The following is a 15581-nucleotide window of genomic DNA, read 5'->3' on the forward strand; positions in this document are numbered from 1 at the left end:
TATATTGTTCAAAAAAAAAAACCCACTATGAAACAGTGAATATGATTTGATTACATTCGTGCTAGAAAAAACAGTCTGCGTACAGAGCTCCAGGCAAGCAGGAGTTATGTCTGCCTCCTTCTCAGCTGTGTTCTCAGGACCAGAACACACAGAGGCAGCTTAACAAACACTGAATGAACGAGTGAAGGAATGAGTGAGGGCCGGACATCTAGAAGGATGCACAGCCAACCTGAGAGCAATGCTGGACCTTGGAGGTGGGTCTCTGCAGGGTTTTTGTCCTGTTGATATTTTCTTGTTTATTCTGAAACTTTTTAATGAGCATCCCTTGTGCATCTGATTGGGAAAGAAGAACAGTAAAGGCATTAAAAGGAAAAGTGAAGCCTCTGTCCATGGGCGTGGGGGTGGCCGGGGTCCAGATGAGGTGAGGGTGTGGGAGCTCCCTTGGAAGAATGTTGGGCTGGTGAGCAGGGCAGCCATCCTGCCCACATTCATCCCACATCAGCCTGGCAGAACTGAGACCCTGGGCGGTAAGCCAGGGCTGCAGGAGGGAAGGCGAGGCCCAGAGAACGCCTGTGACTTGGGGTCTCACAGCAGAGGCAGGACGAATGAGCCAGGCCTGTTTGGTCCCAGCCTCCAGCAGCAGGAACTTGGGGTGCTTGGTGAGGTCATGCATACTCCTTAACTCCATTTCACAGATAAGGAAACTGAGGCCCAGGGGTACAGAGCTTGAGGCGCAAGGAGCACAGGTCTGGAGACAGACTGGCTCAGATTCTAAATCTGTCACTTTCCTCCCCTGGGAGCATCCTCGTCATGAAACTTCAGTTCCCCTCTCCTATCTCAGGTGGTGGCAGTGTGGAGGCCATGCCCATGAGCTAACTTCCACATCGCATTTCTGTGGCAGCCACAGAGCCCAGAAGAATGGGCACTGGCCACTAATTTCCCTGCTTGTCTGGAGCAGTGCACGGGTCTCCTGCTTCTGGGCTTTCCTTTCCATGGTCCCACCCCCCACCCAGCGAAGGAGGCAGAGGGAGCCTACAGTCAAGGTCATTACATAGTTCCATGGAATGCTATGGAACCAAGGGAAGGAGCAGACTGCTGACGGGCGCGTTACGACAACACAGTGCTGGATGAAGGAGGCGGACACAGATAGTCACATGCTGCATGACTCCATTTCTATGACATGCTGGAAAAGGCAGCATGTCAACAATAGGAGCAGAAAACAAATCAGAGGTGGGGTGGGGGAGAGCTTAAAAGGGGCTCAGGGGACTTGGAGGAATGATAAAACTTTCATACCTTGGTTGTGGTGCTAGCTACAGGAAGGTATTCATTTGTCAAAGCTATACGCTGAAAGAGGTCATTTCTACTGTACGTAAACATGAACTGAAATGTTTTAAATTTTAAAAAAATGAAAACCTCAGCCCTGATGTTGACTTCATTTTACTATTTAATGTATTTACACATACTATATGTTTGAAATTTTCCAGTATTAAAAAGAAAAAAAAAAACAAAACCTGAGATTGCATCCCTGATCTGCTCAAAACCTTCTCGGTAACCCCCTCCTGGCTCAGAGTAAAAGCCAAAAGCCCTACTGTGGCCAGTGGTTACCCTCAATCTCACCTTCAGCTCACCATTCTCCCCAGCTTACTATGTGCCAGTCCCACTGGCCTCTGTGTTCTTTAAACACAGAGGCCACAGGGCCTTTGCACTGGCTGTAGTTGTCTCTGCCTGGACTGCTTTTCCCTACAACATGCCCTGACTCACTTTCTTACCTCCTTCAAATCATTCATTAAAAGACCCCAAGTTAGTTGAGGTGGCTGACCCAGTCCCTAGAGCATGTAACTCTTGAGCTCAGGGTTTGAGTTCAAGCCCCACGTTAGGTGTGTAGCCTACTTAAATAAATTAAATAAATAAAAATAATAAAATAATTATGGTATGTGCACACAATGCAATGCCATTCAGCAATGAAAAAGATACAAGATGGATGAATCTCACAGATAAAAATGTTGAACAAAAGAAACTGAACACTAAAAAGTGCATACTATTTGATTCTGTTTATGAGAACTTCTAGGAGAATCAAATTAGTCAAAGACAGTGGTTCTCTCAAAGGGTGGGGCATTGACTGGAAGGGAGTGAGGAAATCACCACAGTGTTCTCTACTGTGACTTGAGTGGTGGTCAACATGGGAATGAACTTCAAACTTAACATCTTTTTTTTTTTTTTTAAGATTTTATTTATTTATTTGACAGACACAGATCACAAGTAGGCAGAGAGGCAGGCAGAGAGAGAAGAGGAAACAGGCTCCCTGCTGAGCAGAGAGCCTGATGCGGGGCTCGATCCCAGGACCCTGGGATCATGACCTGAGCCGAAGGCAGAGGCTTTAACCCACTGAGCCACCCAGGTGCCCCCAAACTTAACATCTTAAGAAACAAACTAGTAAATGGTAACCTGTAGTCATGTGTTTCATAAGCAGAGATGGGTGGGAGGGAGCGCTGCTTCAGACGTTAACCAGATGAGGTTGAGGGGAAGGGAAGTCCCCTTTCCAAAGAAAAAGAAGTCAGGCAGCACCACCACCTCCACCCCCCCGCCCCCACAGTCCTGGGAGTCCTAGACTAAGTCCCTGCCTGTTTTCTGGGACTCAGTTTCGCCATCTGTGGGATGGATCCAGGGACTCCAAGGCTTCTTCCTACACTTCCGCCTCTTTTGGGATGAGCTGGCATTTCATTCCTCTCCCAAACAAGACTTCTCAGGATTTTTCCTCTTCACCACTCACACCTGCATACGGGTGGGATCCTCGACACCAATCTTCCCATTGCTGCTTACGAATGACCGCAGTGTGCCTTGGGCCTCTATTCCTCATCTGTATAATGGAGTCAAGCATACCTATTTCTCAAGCTCGTGATACGAATTTTCACTGAGTTACTGAGCACTCCCGGTAGTTTACCAGGGCTTTGCTTTGCACATGCTGTGCACACAGCAAGTGCTTAATAAATAGGGGCTTTGAGGGAAAGATTAGAATTCCCTATAGGTCGTTACATCTTTTTGAGAAGGGCTCCGTGTCGGGGGGGTGGGGGGGCCCAAAGTTGCCTGTGAGTCAAACACGAGAGGGAAAACTGTCCCAGGCGCGGAAGCGGCTAGCGTTGTTTTGTTTGGAGCGACGAGTGGAACGCGGCCAGGGAGGCGCACGGCCCCTTTAAGAGTCGAATGGAATGTATCAAAACAAAAAGGTCGCGCGCCCACTGGCTGCGCGCCGCACGTGACCTCACAGCTGATTTCCTGGCCCCCCTCCTTTTTTTTGTTGCTGCCGCCGCCGAGGCCGCCGCCGAGTGTCAGTTTCTGCGCCGCCGCCTGCGGTCTCCGGGCCGTCAGCTGCCGGCCGCCCAGCGCCCCCGTTCCCGCCGCCGCCGCCGCCACCGCCACCGCCGCCGCCGCCGCGGGCCCGCGCACCTCTCCGCGCGCCCTGCCCCCGCCGAGCCGGCGCGGGCCGCGGGTCTCAGCGGCCGCTGCCCGGCGCTGCCCGGCGCGCAGATGGCGCACTCGGCGGCCGCCGTGCCTCTGGGCGCGCTGGAGCAGGGCTGCCCCATCCGCGTGGAGCACGACCGCCGGCGCCGCCAGTTCACCGTCCGGCTCAACGGTAACACGGCGTCCGGCCCGCCCCCGCCTTTTGTCTGCGAGCGAGCGGGGCCCGCCGAGGCCGCCCCCTAGCTGGGGCGCGCGCCCCCGGTCCGCAGCCCGGGAGGGGCGTCGCGAGAGCGCGCCGCGGGGTGGCCTCCGGCGGCCGCGGTTCCGCTACTGTTCTGCCCCGTGCTCCGGGAGCAGGCCCCGGGCTGCGCTCGCGGGCTAGGAGGGGGCGCGGCCGACTGGTGGGGCTGGGAGGAGCGGGCTGCCGGGGAGAGGCGCGCCCACGCGGAGCACCCCGGGCCGGCGGGCAGGGGACCCCCGGGGAAGGTGGAGTAAGAAGTGGGGCCAGCTCGGGTCCTCTGCCTCCAGCTCCCGGCTTCAAGCCACAGGGGACCCGCACCTGCGCAAGCGGGGCAGTTTTCCGGTGTTGGACACCCCCCTGAGGGCTGTTCTTGGAGCTCCTGGAGAGTAGGTCAACGGTGACCTCCTCCCTTTCCCCGGGTGCTAAATGGCTTTTTGCCGTCTCTGGGAACATTGGCTTTTTTGCACCGGGCTGGTTGGGGGAATCTTCTGGGCAGACCCGGGGCAGAAGGAGAGAGGGGTGTCTGCCTCAGTGGGTGGGCACTGTGGAGGGGAAGGTGTCCCCATCAGCCCTGTTGGACAAGTTGCCTCATCTGTGTGTGCCCCAGTTTCTCCATCTTGGCAGTGGGAGAGTAGTGCACACCTGTCCCAGTTATAGCGATGAAATGCTGTCGTGAGAGTAGAGAAGGCTTAGAAGAGTGCCAGCGGCACACAACAAGTGCTACTCACCATTGACCGGTGGTTGTTTTTAAAACCAGAAAGCAGAGTCAAGTCTTCATTTCCTGTAAAGAAAGTTTCCAGCACTTCCTAACGCATGCCCCCTCCCCCAAGAGGTCCGGGGGATAAAAAAACAGAATTATAAAGTCCAGGATCAAGAACTCCCTGTGCATCCCCCTCCACATTAATAACTTTTTCTTCCCTCCCAGCTGGGCCCCCAGTGGCATTGTCCAAGCCAGACGGGCCCCTTAGAGGCCATCGTGCCCATTTCTGAGAAGGGAAGGCAGAGCCTCAGGAAAGGGAAAGGCTTGGGGGAGGTCAGGCAGTAAGTTAGGGCAGAGGTGGGGCAGGATCCCACCTGGTCTGACCCCTGGAACTGGGCTTGTCCAGCCTGCCCTTGGACGTAGTCAGGAGGGGCTGAGGTTGGGGCACGGATGTTTCTCAGGCCCCACCACGTCCCTGTTAAAAGATCCCTGTGATGAGGGCATTTTCACCCCCCATTACAGATGAGCAAACTGAGTTTTGAACCAGAGGGAAGGAGTGACTTGCCCTGTATCACAAAGTGCCAGAGCTCAAACCTGGGCCCAGCAGATCCTACACAGCATTCTTCCATGTGAGCGCAAGTCCTTCCACCACCGTGGTGCTCACCGTGGCCCTCCTGACCTTGACACTCAGGACTGGCCATTCTTGTGTGGAGGGTCCTTGTGGTTTTTCCCATCTTACTTTCTGAGGCTCCAGAGAGGCCTCTGTTTCCCTTCGCGGCTCAAGAGACTCCTCCATACATTCACAGAAACAGAAGATAATGGGAACGTTTGGGGTTTCCTTTTTTTTTTTTCTTTTTTTTTGCGAATCAGTATAGCCAAAGGACAGCCCCCCTCTAGAATTGGCTGTGGCCAAGGCTGGACTTGTCTCGCCATGTTTCTAAACTTGTCTCCTTCCCTTCCCCAAATGGCTACCTACAAAATGGACTGGGGATTCCCCGCCCAAAGCCAGGGAGGAGTGGGAGGCCACCAACTTCTCTGCAGCCTGAAGGTGGGGTCTGGATGTGTATTTGGGGAGTTGGGGGAGCTCATCGGTGTCTGGGCCCCATCCTGCCTCAGCTGGAGAGGAAAACAGTGTGTCATAGTGTCTCCCAAACCGCAGGGCAGGCCCTAAAGACAGGCTCATTGTACCTATGGAGAGAGGTAAGCTTCGGCTAAGAGCCAGAGCAGCCCCAAGACTCCCAGGGTGGGCCCCGGGGCATCCCCCTGGCAAGGACTGTGCTGATAAGCTTCCGGCAAGTTCTGGTTGTGGGCGAGGGCAGGGTTGGAGCAGCTAGGTTGAAGTCCTTCTGTTCCAGGCGAGCTGTGGGCATGTGGGTGGGGTGGGGTGAGGGGAAACTGCTCTTCCTCTTCTACAGATGAGGGTACCGAGACACAGGAAAGTGACCCAGTTGCTCAGGGTCTTGTACCTTGGAGGTGGAAGAACTGGGGTTTATGCCACCTGTCCTTACTAAGCACCTACTACATGCCAAGCATTGCCCTTGGTGCTGAATACTCGGATTGACAGTCCAGAGGGGTGACAGACACTAAATAAAGTGTAAAGTGTCCTAGAAAGCCAGGGCCTGGTGAGAATAAAGCAGGGCAGCAGAAAGGCATGCCGGGAAAGTGTTGCTATTTAGAATTAGGTTCGGGGAGGGTCACTCTGGGAAGGTGTCAGTTAAGTAAAGACCTAAAAGAGGCAAGGAGGGGAGAGCTCCAGCGGGAAGCACATGCCACGAGGAAGAAGCAGTGGGACCAAAGGCCTTCCATTGCCTGGTGTGTATCCAGAGCAACAGAGAGTGGAGTAATGGAGAAGCAGGGATAGGACGATCGCAGCAGATAAGGTTAAGAGGTCACGGGGGGCCGCTGGTACAGGGGCCACAAAAGCCGTAGTGAGGACTTGGCTTTGACTCCCAGTGAGGTGGGTGCCTGGGAACGTCCTGAGCAGAGGCTGGACAGGGATGTCCCAGGGTCCTTCTGACTGTTCCCAGGGGAGCAGACTGTGTGGGGGCAAGACAGAGCAGGGAGGTGACTATTGCACTAGTCCAGACGTCGTGAGCAGGGCTGGGGAGAAATGTCCCAGTTCTGGATAGATGGAGAAGGAAGTGTGGATGGCTTTTACTGACGTGGAGTGTGAGATGCTGGAGCCCAGGCCTGTTGCCTACACCCACATTCTAAAACACTAGCTTGTGCCTTACAATGTCATAGGTGGGGAAAGCAGGGCACACAGCCAGGAGGCATCTAAGCCAGAATTAAGCCCCCATCCCTGGGAGAGCCCTTCCTTGGCCTTTCCTCTCCCTTCCCAGCCAGGGCTGACTCTCCCACATGCTGCAGGGAGGAGGGTCATCTGGGGGTCTTAGGGTCCTGGTGCTTTCCGCATCTTCCCTGCTTCCATGTTGCAGATGGGAAAACTGAGGCCCCAGAGAGTTAGTAGGTACTTCTGACCTTCTCCGGCATCCCCGAAGGCAGCAGGACTGAAAGCAAAGCACCAATCTCGTGGCTTTCAGATCCCAGTCCGGGATACGAGGCCCCTACATGACTCCATGTCGCCACCACACAGTGCCACATGATGCCCGCCTAGAGCAGTGTTCCTGAGCAGGGAGGGTGGGAGAGGATGCATGGTGCGGTGAGGGACCTCTCTCCATGTGGGGATGGACTTGCCTGGGTAAACCCCCAGGCGCTGCCCTCGGTGCCTCCCAGCCGTGCTGGCTCGGGCCCCTTGCACTTGGGTTGGGGGTGGATTGGGCCATGTCAGGTGTCGGTGACTGGGGCAAGGTGACCTTTGCTACCCTTCTAAGGCTGAAACTGGTGTGGGGCCATAGGTCCAGTGCATCAAGATAGTCCACTAAGGGTCTGGTTCCTCCCCATGTAGAGTGCTGTGACCTGGCCGCCGGCAGGGTTCACTAGAGAGCTTTTCCCCTCACACGTAGCCCACGTCTATCCCAGTGACCCCGGATGCCTTTTTGTATTTCTTTCAGCCAGAAAACTCTAAGTGAGCTTAGCCGCACATGCTGCCAGGCTGTACAACTGCCTCTTAGGGCCTCAGTTTCCCCATCTGTAAACAGGGCTGTAAGAATCTTACCCACTTTGTAAGATTGTGGTGTGGAAATAGCGTGTTCGGAGAGCTGAGCACAGGACAGCGTGGCAGGGCCCCACAGGTGTGAGCTGCCTGTCATCTCCCCGAAGGCCAGCCCGGGAAAGCCAGGATCCCAGCGTGGATTCCTCCTGCTGTCCCGCCCTCATTTGGGTTCAGCCCCACCCATTCACTGATCCTCAAACATTCTACCTCAGGGCCTTCGCACATGCTGTCCTTGGCACCTGGACAGGTCATCCCCCACATCTCCTTTTAGATCGGCTCATTCACCTCCTCCAGGTCTTTGCTCAAAAGAGGCCTCCTTGTAGACTCCATTTAAGATGGGATTTGCCTTCTCTGCTCTATTCCAGCTTAACACCATCAAAGTTCTGTTATTAGGAGGGTATTGTTTGTCCAGCTTTCTCCATTAAGAAAGGGGAGGCCGTTTTCTTCACGGACTGCAGGCACAGCACTCTGAACCTTGCCTGCCACCCATTAGGCCCTCCCTGGATTTGGGGGTCCTTAAATGGCCACGCCAGTCAGGCAGCAGCTCCTTCCGGGACTGGTGACCTGCTCAGGCCGAAAATAGCCTCCTGATCTCTGCTCTCCTGTGCTGGGTGAGCTGAATCTGTGCTCTGGTACAGATGCGGGAGCCAAGTCCCATGCGACACAGCTGGGCAGGTAGTAGCAGCGGAGGCCAATGCAGAGCCATAGTGGGGACCTCAGGAGGAGACACTGGGGAGGAGGCGGGACTGGGGCCAAGAAGGGGAAAGGGCGTTCCAGGCAGAAGGAAGCGTGGAGGCAAAGGCCTGGAGGCAGGGGAGAGGAGGCTTGTTGAGGTGGGGCAGAAAGAGAACCAGGCTGAGGGTCAGGAGGCCTGGGTACTGGCTTCACCTGGGACTCATGGTTGCCCTTGGATCTCTGGAGCTCAGTTTCCCATCTGGAAATGGGAAGATGAATTGTAGCCTGCTCCTGGAGCTTTGGGGAGAGACAGAAAGCCTCCCGCATGGGATGGGAGCCTGTTGACCTGTCCGATTTGCTGTAAGGCCCTGGTCTAGTCATTGATCTCTCTTGGCCTGTCAGCCTTCCACGCTCGCCATAGGCTGGGAGCTCAGGCAGCACTCAGGAGCAAACTCGAGGAAGCTTTAAAGTCAAAACATGTGAAAGACTATTTGCATTTAAAAAGACACTTGGCATTGCCATGTTTTCTTTTAGAGCCAATGAATTGTGTTTTCTAACCTCAGGGCCTTTCTACTAACCCTGTCCTCAGCCTGCCCCTTTCTCAGGCACCCCCCAACTCCCGAGGTTTTCATGGAGGGATCTCCCTGGACTGCCTCTGGCTAAATGGCCCTGTGTCACCCCAACCCACTTTACTTTTTCCTTCATACACTTACAGTGGCCTGCAGTCATAAACCAGGGAGTTGTCCTGAGCTCTTTCTCACTTGCCATGTCCAGGTCCCCGGCAGATCCTGCCGGCTACACCGTCACAGCACCATCTGAGACTGATGCCTGCCTGAACCCCAGTGCCTCTGCCTGTGACTGGGTTCCCGTCATCACTCACCTGGGCTAGAGTATCAGCTGTCTCATTGGTCTTCCTGTGCCTGCCCTGGGTCTGCCCTCAGGGGGGCCAGAGGGATCCCTTGAAATCCTGAGTCACCTTCTGTCCCTCCCCTGTCCAGGGCCCTCTTCTGGCTCCCTGCTCACAATGACTTCCCATCTCTACAGCACCAGCTCCTGTCACCTCCCTGCCCTCCTCTCCCCTGCCTTCCCCTTTGCCCATACTGCTCCAGCCACCCCAGCCTCTTCCCTGTCCCTCAAACACATCTGACCCACTCCTGCCTCAGGGCCTTTGCACTGGCTATTCCCCCTGACAAAACAGGGTTCCCCCAGACATCCTGTGGCTAACTCCCTCTGCTCCTTCCTGTTTCTAGCCAGCACTCCCTCCACCCCTGCCCCACCCCCTGCCACACTGCGCATTAACTTGCTTTTCTTGTTTGTTCTCTATCTCCCCTTCTAGTCAGTTCCATGAGGGCAAGGCTCTTTGTCTGGCTTGTTTGCCTCTGAGTCCCAGTATCTGAAACAGTGCCTGAGGCTCCGTAAACAGCTGTTGAAAGGAATGGTTGGATACAGGGGTGAAGGGACAGATGGACAGATAGGACAGCGGGTGGGAGGAGGATGTGTGCTGATGGTAATTACAACAGCAAAGGCCAACGTGCTCTAGGCACTAATCTTAACATTGTGCAGAGATGACCTCAGTGTTCTAAACACAATGGGGGTTGCGTTATTATATCCCCCACTTTATGGATGAGGAAACTGAGGCACAGAGAGGTCATTCTAGGTCCAACACTGGCAGCCTGGCCCCAAACACCGGTCCCTCTATTTGCCTGCCTTAAGCCCCGAGCATGTGCTGGGCCTCACCTGTTTACCATGGTCCCTCCGCAGGATGTCATGACCGGGCCGTCCTGCTCTACGAGTATGTGGGCAAGCGGATCGTGGACCTGCAGCACACTGAGGTCCCTGACGCCTACCGCGGGCGTGGCATCGCCAAGCACCTGGCTAAGGTAGGCTGGGGGGAGGGGGCTGCCCCCACATGCGGCGAAACCATGGCCCTGGGGGCTGACCCGGGTCTGTGTCATGGCTGGAATGCTGACGACAGCGCCAGCTTGTCCACATGTTACAGCTGCGAATGGGCAGCTGCTGGTGGCACACTCTGCCCTCCCCGCCCCTGCTCCTCCGCAGCAGGGGGCAGCCATTGTGGGCCCAGGCCTTGGGTTCCGTAGGGCTAAGCCTCCAGGGCTGCAGACACCTCCTGGATGTCAGGAGCTCACTGGCCAGGGCTTGGCACGTGAGTAATAGGTGCTCATTAAACCCCAATAGAACGACCTCATAAAGGAATGTCCAAGTACAGTGGCTTGCGTCCCGGTTCTCGCCCCTGAGCCCTCCATCCCCAAAACCCAGGCTGGCTGGAGAGTGGGTGTGGGCTTAATGCGGGGAAGGTGACAGAGAATGGCCTTCTGTGCATGGCACTGAGGGCTGCTCCAGGCCCCTGTTCTTCCCTCTGCCTGCTCTACCCACGTCCACCCCCACCTCGGGCCTCATGCCTCCTCTACCCTCTCCTCTCTGCCCTCCTGTAGCTGCGCTCCCAGGCTGCCAGGGTATGGCAGACATAGCCGTCCTCTTCCTTGAAACAGGGCCCAGCCTCTCTGCTGCTCTCTGGGGATTGTAACTCAGGAAACTCTGAGAGTTACTGACCTGGGGAGAGGGGAGGTGGGCCGTGAAGCTGGGTGCACCTCTCCCTGACTCTGGGGAGCCTTGGCCAGCTGTGGGATCTACCAGACACCCCTATCCATGTCTCCCCTGAGTCCTGCTTGCCAGGGCACAAAGGTATTTACCGTGTGGCCTCTGCTGCCTCCTGGGGCCTTCCGTTTCTTCTTCTGTGAAATGGGAGAATAGCCTGGAATCTTGTCTTTTGAGGGTCTCAGGTTGTGAGCCCTGAGATGGGGTGTGGATGGTGAGACGCAACAAGGCCTGCTCGGGCGTGTGGAGCTGGAGGTTCAAACTGGCCAGCATGTAAGCACAGGGTCCCCAGTAGGTGCTCAGTAAATGCTGCTCCCCTCTCATTAGACCAGCCAACCCCACCCAGGCCGTCCTCCACTTTGTTTCAGCAAGCACTTACTAAACGCCAACTGTGTGCAGGACATCCTGCAAGACACCAGGGCAGGGGGTACCCCGAGCTTGCCCTCGCTGTCTATGATGAGAACAGCCACAGGTATGATGAAGGCCACATGGTGGTATCCTCATCACGGCCCTCCGCCCCTGAGCGGCTGTGCGAACCTTGTCATACCCAAGTGTGACCTCTGCTAGGTGCAGGGAGCCCTGGGGCACCCCTGACCCAGCCAGAGGGTAAGGTTCTAGGACAAGGCATCGAAGGAGTGGCTACAGGAGAGTGAGGGCAACAGAATTGTAGGCCTTGTGAGCACAGAGGCCCTGAGATCGGATGGGACAGGAGTGCTGGCTGCCAGGCCTCATGGGTGGGGTGCAGGGCAGACCAGATGTGGCGCAGGGCTGGGGCTTCTTTGGTTTAGTGCCTGCTTGATGCCTTTCAAGACGCACAGAGCCCACACTGCTGCTGGGTTCACTGGGCTGCCTGTGAGCAGACTACCCTCCCCGGGCCCCTGGTCCACTTCGGTGCCGTGTGGCCACGGGCAATGTATCCCAGCTTTGTGCCTTGGTTTCCCCCACTGCAAAAGGGAACAGGTGGCAGCAGCATGTCCCTCGGCCTGCAGGCGCCAGCTCCCGCCCTTGGAGGGGAGCACCAGGGAAATTGTGCGGGGCCCGGCTGCAGGCTGCAGGCACTGACCGCTGCTCTCTCTGCCCCGGCTCCCAGGCTGCTCTGGACTTTGTAGTGGAGGAGGACCTGAAGGCGCATCTCACGTGCTGGTACATCCAGAAGTACGTCAAGGAGAACCCCCTGCCGCAGTACCTGGAGCGCCTCCAGCCGTAGCCCCGGCCCCGCGGGGCAGGACCCTCCAAGCCGGACCTCTCCTCGCGGCCTTCACCCCGGCCCTCTGTGTGCTCTCAGGAAACCTGCTCCCCACCGGGGATGGACTCAGAGTTATTTTTGTAAGGACGCTTCTTGGTGGCCCCCAGAAGCTGCCACCCGACGACGGGCAGTGGTCCAGCTACTGCGGTGAAGGGGAAGCCAGGCAGCCGAGATCCCGGAGGAATACTCTCTGCACACACTGGCTGTCTTCTCACAAGGCCATCCCCACCTTTCATGGGCAGGCCAGCGGGGGCCAGCAGCCAGGACCAGAGGGTGGCCAGGGCTGTCCCTGTGGCCGGTCTGGGTCCCACCTGCTGTTCCCTGCTCTGTGATCGGCAGGGGGGCTGATTTGGGGCCCCCTCTGCCACCACCTAGGGTTGTGTCCTTTGTGCAGCAAGGAGGGGATTGCCTGAGTGGACAGGAGCAATAAGAAACCTCGCGTGCCAACTTCCCAGGGGATGCCACCAGCCCCTTCCCTTCCCCCAGCTCCTGCACCCTAGCACTGGGGGGTGGGCCCAGGTGCGGGGCAACCCTCCTTCAGGGGCAAAGCCTGGAATGCGTGGACTGCGTACCCCCGCGGCCCAACCGTGCACACACGAGCACATGTGCATGCACACATGCACATGCACGGGACACTGTGTAGGTCTCTGCATCAGTGGAGGGGCTGGTGGAGGGAGCACTGGGTGTTCTCTCCTTGGTACCTGTTCCCTTAATTCCTTGCTCCCTTGTCTGTCAGCTGTGCAGGTAGTCTGAGGTCCCCATGCCCTGTGGCCGCCATCCCTGTTTGCCCCGTCTGCCTGGAGCCAGCCCCAGGCATGACTGGAGCACCAAGCCCCGGGACCCCCCTCTTTTACCGGCCTCTTGGTCCCCCGCGGGTGGGCTTTCTCACAGAGGTCCCTTTGGAGCTCAGGTGGGAGGGAGGCACACTGTCCTAACAAAACCGTCCTCACCTCCAAGGGAAAGAAACAATGATGTGGTGGGATTTCCTTTTTGGACATCGGACATCGGAGCACCTTTCTCTCTCATGGCTAGCTTCTGGCCTGACATGTCCTGTTGCCTGGCTGGGATCCCAGGGTCCCTCCCAGACAGCTCTCCTGGCCGTGGCCTGGGAGGTGCACACCAGCACCCCTCCTTTGTGACCTGGGGAGGGCTCAGGGTCCTGACCTCCCATGCCCTCCTTCCAATCCATGCCTGCCTCTCTGTGGGGCTGGAGGGCGACCCTGGAGTCAGAGTCCCTTAGGGGCTGAGACATTGGTTCACAGCGCATCCCCAGGGGTACCGTGTCCCCTCCAGGCCTCTGGCTGGGGGCAGGCTTGGGAAAGTGTGTGTGCTGGGGGGAACTGGTTGCCACAGTGACCCCTCCCTTTCTGATTGCGTTCACCTCTTCGCTCCCAATCTCGGCACCGAGCTCCCCGTGACCGCTGCAGCTCGGCGGCCCCCGGCAGACATTTGCACAGAGCCCTTCCCGCCCAGTAGCAGGAACAGCTGGATCAGGCTGTACCTGCAGCCTGTCCGCGAGGGGTCCCTGAGCCCTGGAGAGGCAGTATCCTCCACACCCTCACAGCCTTCTGTGTGCTCACTCCCAGACCCACTCTGGCCTCTAAGAATTCCCATCCCCAAGGGCTGAAGGCATGCCCCGCCTTGCCCACCATGCTCCTAGTTCTGTTTGCACAGGGCTACAGTGAGGAGCTACAAATGCCCCTGGGCCTCTGCTGTGCGGGTAGCCAGCAGCCAGGAAGAACTCTGGGACTCAGTTGCTGAGTCCCCTCCAAAAGGCTGAGGGTGTCCCATCTCTGGCACAGCTCAAGGAAAGAGTGGGTTGTAGGTCCAAGAGTGGCCCTGGGCCTTCTTCCCCTGACTCCTGGGTCAGGGAGCTTATGGGGCCCCTTCCCCTCCCACTCCCCAGCCACACAAGCCTTCCCAAGGCTAAACATAGACTCAGTCATGAAAACTGCCCAGTAGCTGAGAAAACCGGTGCTTTTTCCTTCCATGGCCTATAGGGTGACACAAACCAGCTCCGAGAGGGCACTTGGCCCCAGGGCACTCCCGGTCAGGCCACAGGAGGGTGCCCCACAGCAGTAGCACATGGGACCCCAGGGAGGCCCCTAGGGCAAGCAGGGCCAACCAGAGCAGACAGCCAGCTGGCTTCAAGAGAGCAGCCCTGTCTCAGTCCTCCGTGGGTCCCAGCCGGCACCTGTGTTCTTAACCACATGTGACATACCACACCTGGCCAGCATGCACACAAAACAGTACTTGAACCAGGAGACATGCAGGGTCTTGGTGGACATGGCTCAGCCCTGGGTCCAGGAACAGCTTGTCCCCAGTTCCTGCAAGAGCCACCTGGAGCCTCCTCACCTCTGGCTGCCTTAAGTCCCACCACCCCCACTGCCCCGGCCTGCCTGGCCCCAGTGTTCAGCAGAGCCTGCTCTCCAAGGCTGGGACCCTGGTCTGCAGCAGACACAGACCCTAGGGCTCCCAGCCCTTCTCCACCGGCCTATACCACCTCCCACTCCCACCCCCACCCCCGGTGCTACTCCGTGGCGCTCCCACCTCGCCCGCACCCAACCTGGGTGCTCCAGGAGCCCTTCCTCGGCAGGCAGGTCACGTAGGCCGCTTCCACCCGCAGGGGCAGGGGGACACGTGGGGATGCCACCCGGCCCCCTGCAAGCAGATTGCCCCACGGGCCCTGCGCTCTCCTGCCATGTCTTGCTTGGGGGCTTTCTTTTTCTTGCCCAGTCAAGCCAGGTGGTAAGTCATGTGCCTTTCCTACTCAGGACCTGTTCCAGGTGGTGTCTGGGCCGAGGCCGGTCTCCACACCTGCTCCCTCTGTTATTTTTCAAACTCTTGAACAGATTGCATGGCATACATTTCAATAAAAGATGTGACCTAGTGTGCGGGCTCCAGGACTGCTTCTAGAAGCTGTGCAGCGGGCTCTTGGGGCGGGGCGGGGGGGCGACTCTTCTCCCCCCACCATCCTGCTCCAGTCGGATCCTTGCCCCCCCTTTTAGTGACGAGGAAAGAAATTCAGGTTAAGGAGCCATGGGTGTGAGAAGGAGAGGAGAAGGCAGGCTTGGCAGGCGTGCTCCGTTCTTCTGTCCCGCTCCCTGGTGTTCAGCCTTTTACTTAAATGGGCAGCAAAGCCCCCACTTTCTGGTGGGGAAGGCGAGGCTCTGACAGGCACTCGGGGCCTAGCTGAGGTCTCTCAGCAAGAACTCAGTGGCGTCAGGATCTGGGGACTTTGCCATCCCTTCCCACGTCACAGCTCCCGCCTCCTGAGGCCACGGCCATGCGCTCAGCATGGCGCCAGCGGAGCAGCTGGACAGGGTTTACCGGGAAGAGGCTATGATGTCCTGTCACGTCTCCTCAGCTACTGCTCTTAGACATGCCCCTCTCCCCACTGAAGAGCCTTCCCCTGGGGTTTCTAGTTCCAGGGAGGGAGGCAGGCTCCCATGGGGGAAACCAGGCGCTGCGCTCGAGGGCCACGTGGCCACGTTTCTGTCTGTCCCACTCCCTGCCCCCCACCCTATGG

General features: G+C 57.4%; 1 protein-coding gene across 1 annotated transcript; it reads left to right on the forward strand.

The window, feature by feature from the left end:
* The first annotated feature begins 3289 nt into the window (after positions 1–3289).
* Positions 3290–14944, forward strand: NATD1 (N-acetyltransferase domain containing 1). The gene is made up of 3 exons (XM_032321269.1): positions 3290–3631; positions 9952–10070; positions 11897–14944. The coding sequence occupies exons 1-3, from the start codon at positions 3526–3528 to the stop codon at positions 12011–12013; spliced, it is 342 nt and encodes a 113-aa protein (XP_032177160.1). The 5' UTR covers positions 3290–3525; the 3' UTR covers positions 12014–14944.
* Positions 14945–15581: the final 637 nt, after the last annotated feature.

The sequence above is a fragment of the Mustela erminea genome, chromosome 18 (genome assembly GCF_009829155.1).
Source record: "Mustela erminea isolate mMusErm1 chromosome 18, mMusErm1.Pri, whole genome shotgun sequence".
Taxonomy (NCBI): Eukaryota; Metazoa; Chordata; class Mammalia; order Carnivora; family Mustelidae; genus Mustela; species Mustela erminea.

Coding starts and splice junctions, on each gene's coding strand:
- NATD1 (XM_032321269.1), top strand. CDS start 3,526: ATGGCGCACTCGGCGGCCGCCGTGCCTCTGGGCGCGCTGGAGCAGGGC. Junction 3,632..9,951: donor GTTCACCGTCCGGCTCAACG/GTAACACGGCGT, acceptor GTCCCTCCGCAG/GATGTCATGACCGGGCCGTC. Junction 10,071..11,896: donor TCGCCAAGCACCTGGCTAAG/GTAGGCTGGGGG, acceptor CCCGGCTCCCAG/GCTGCTCTGGACTTTGTAGT.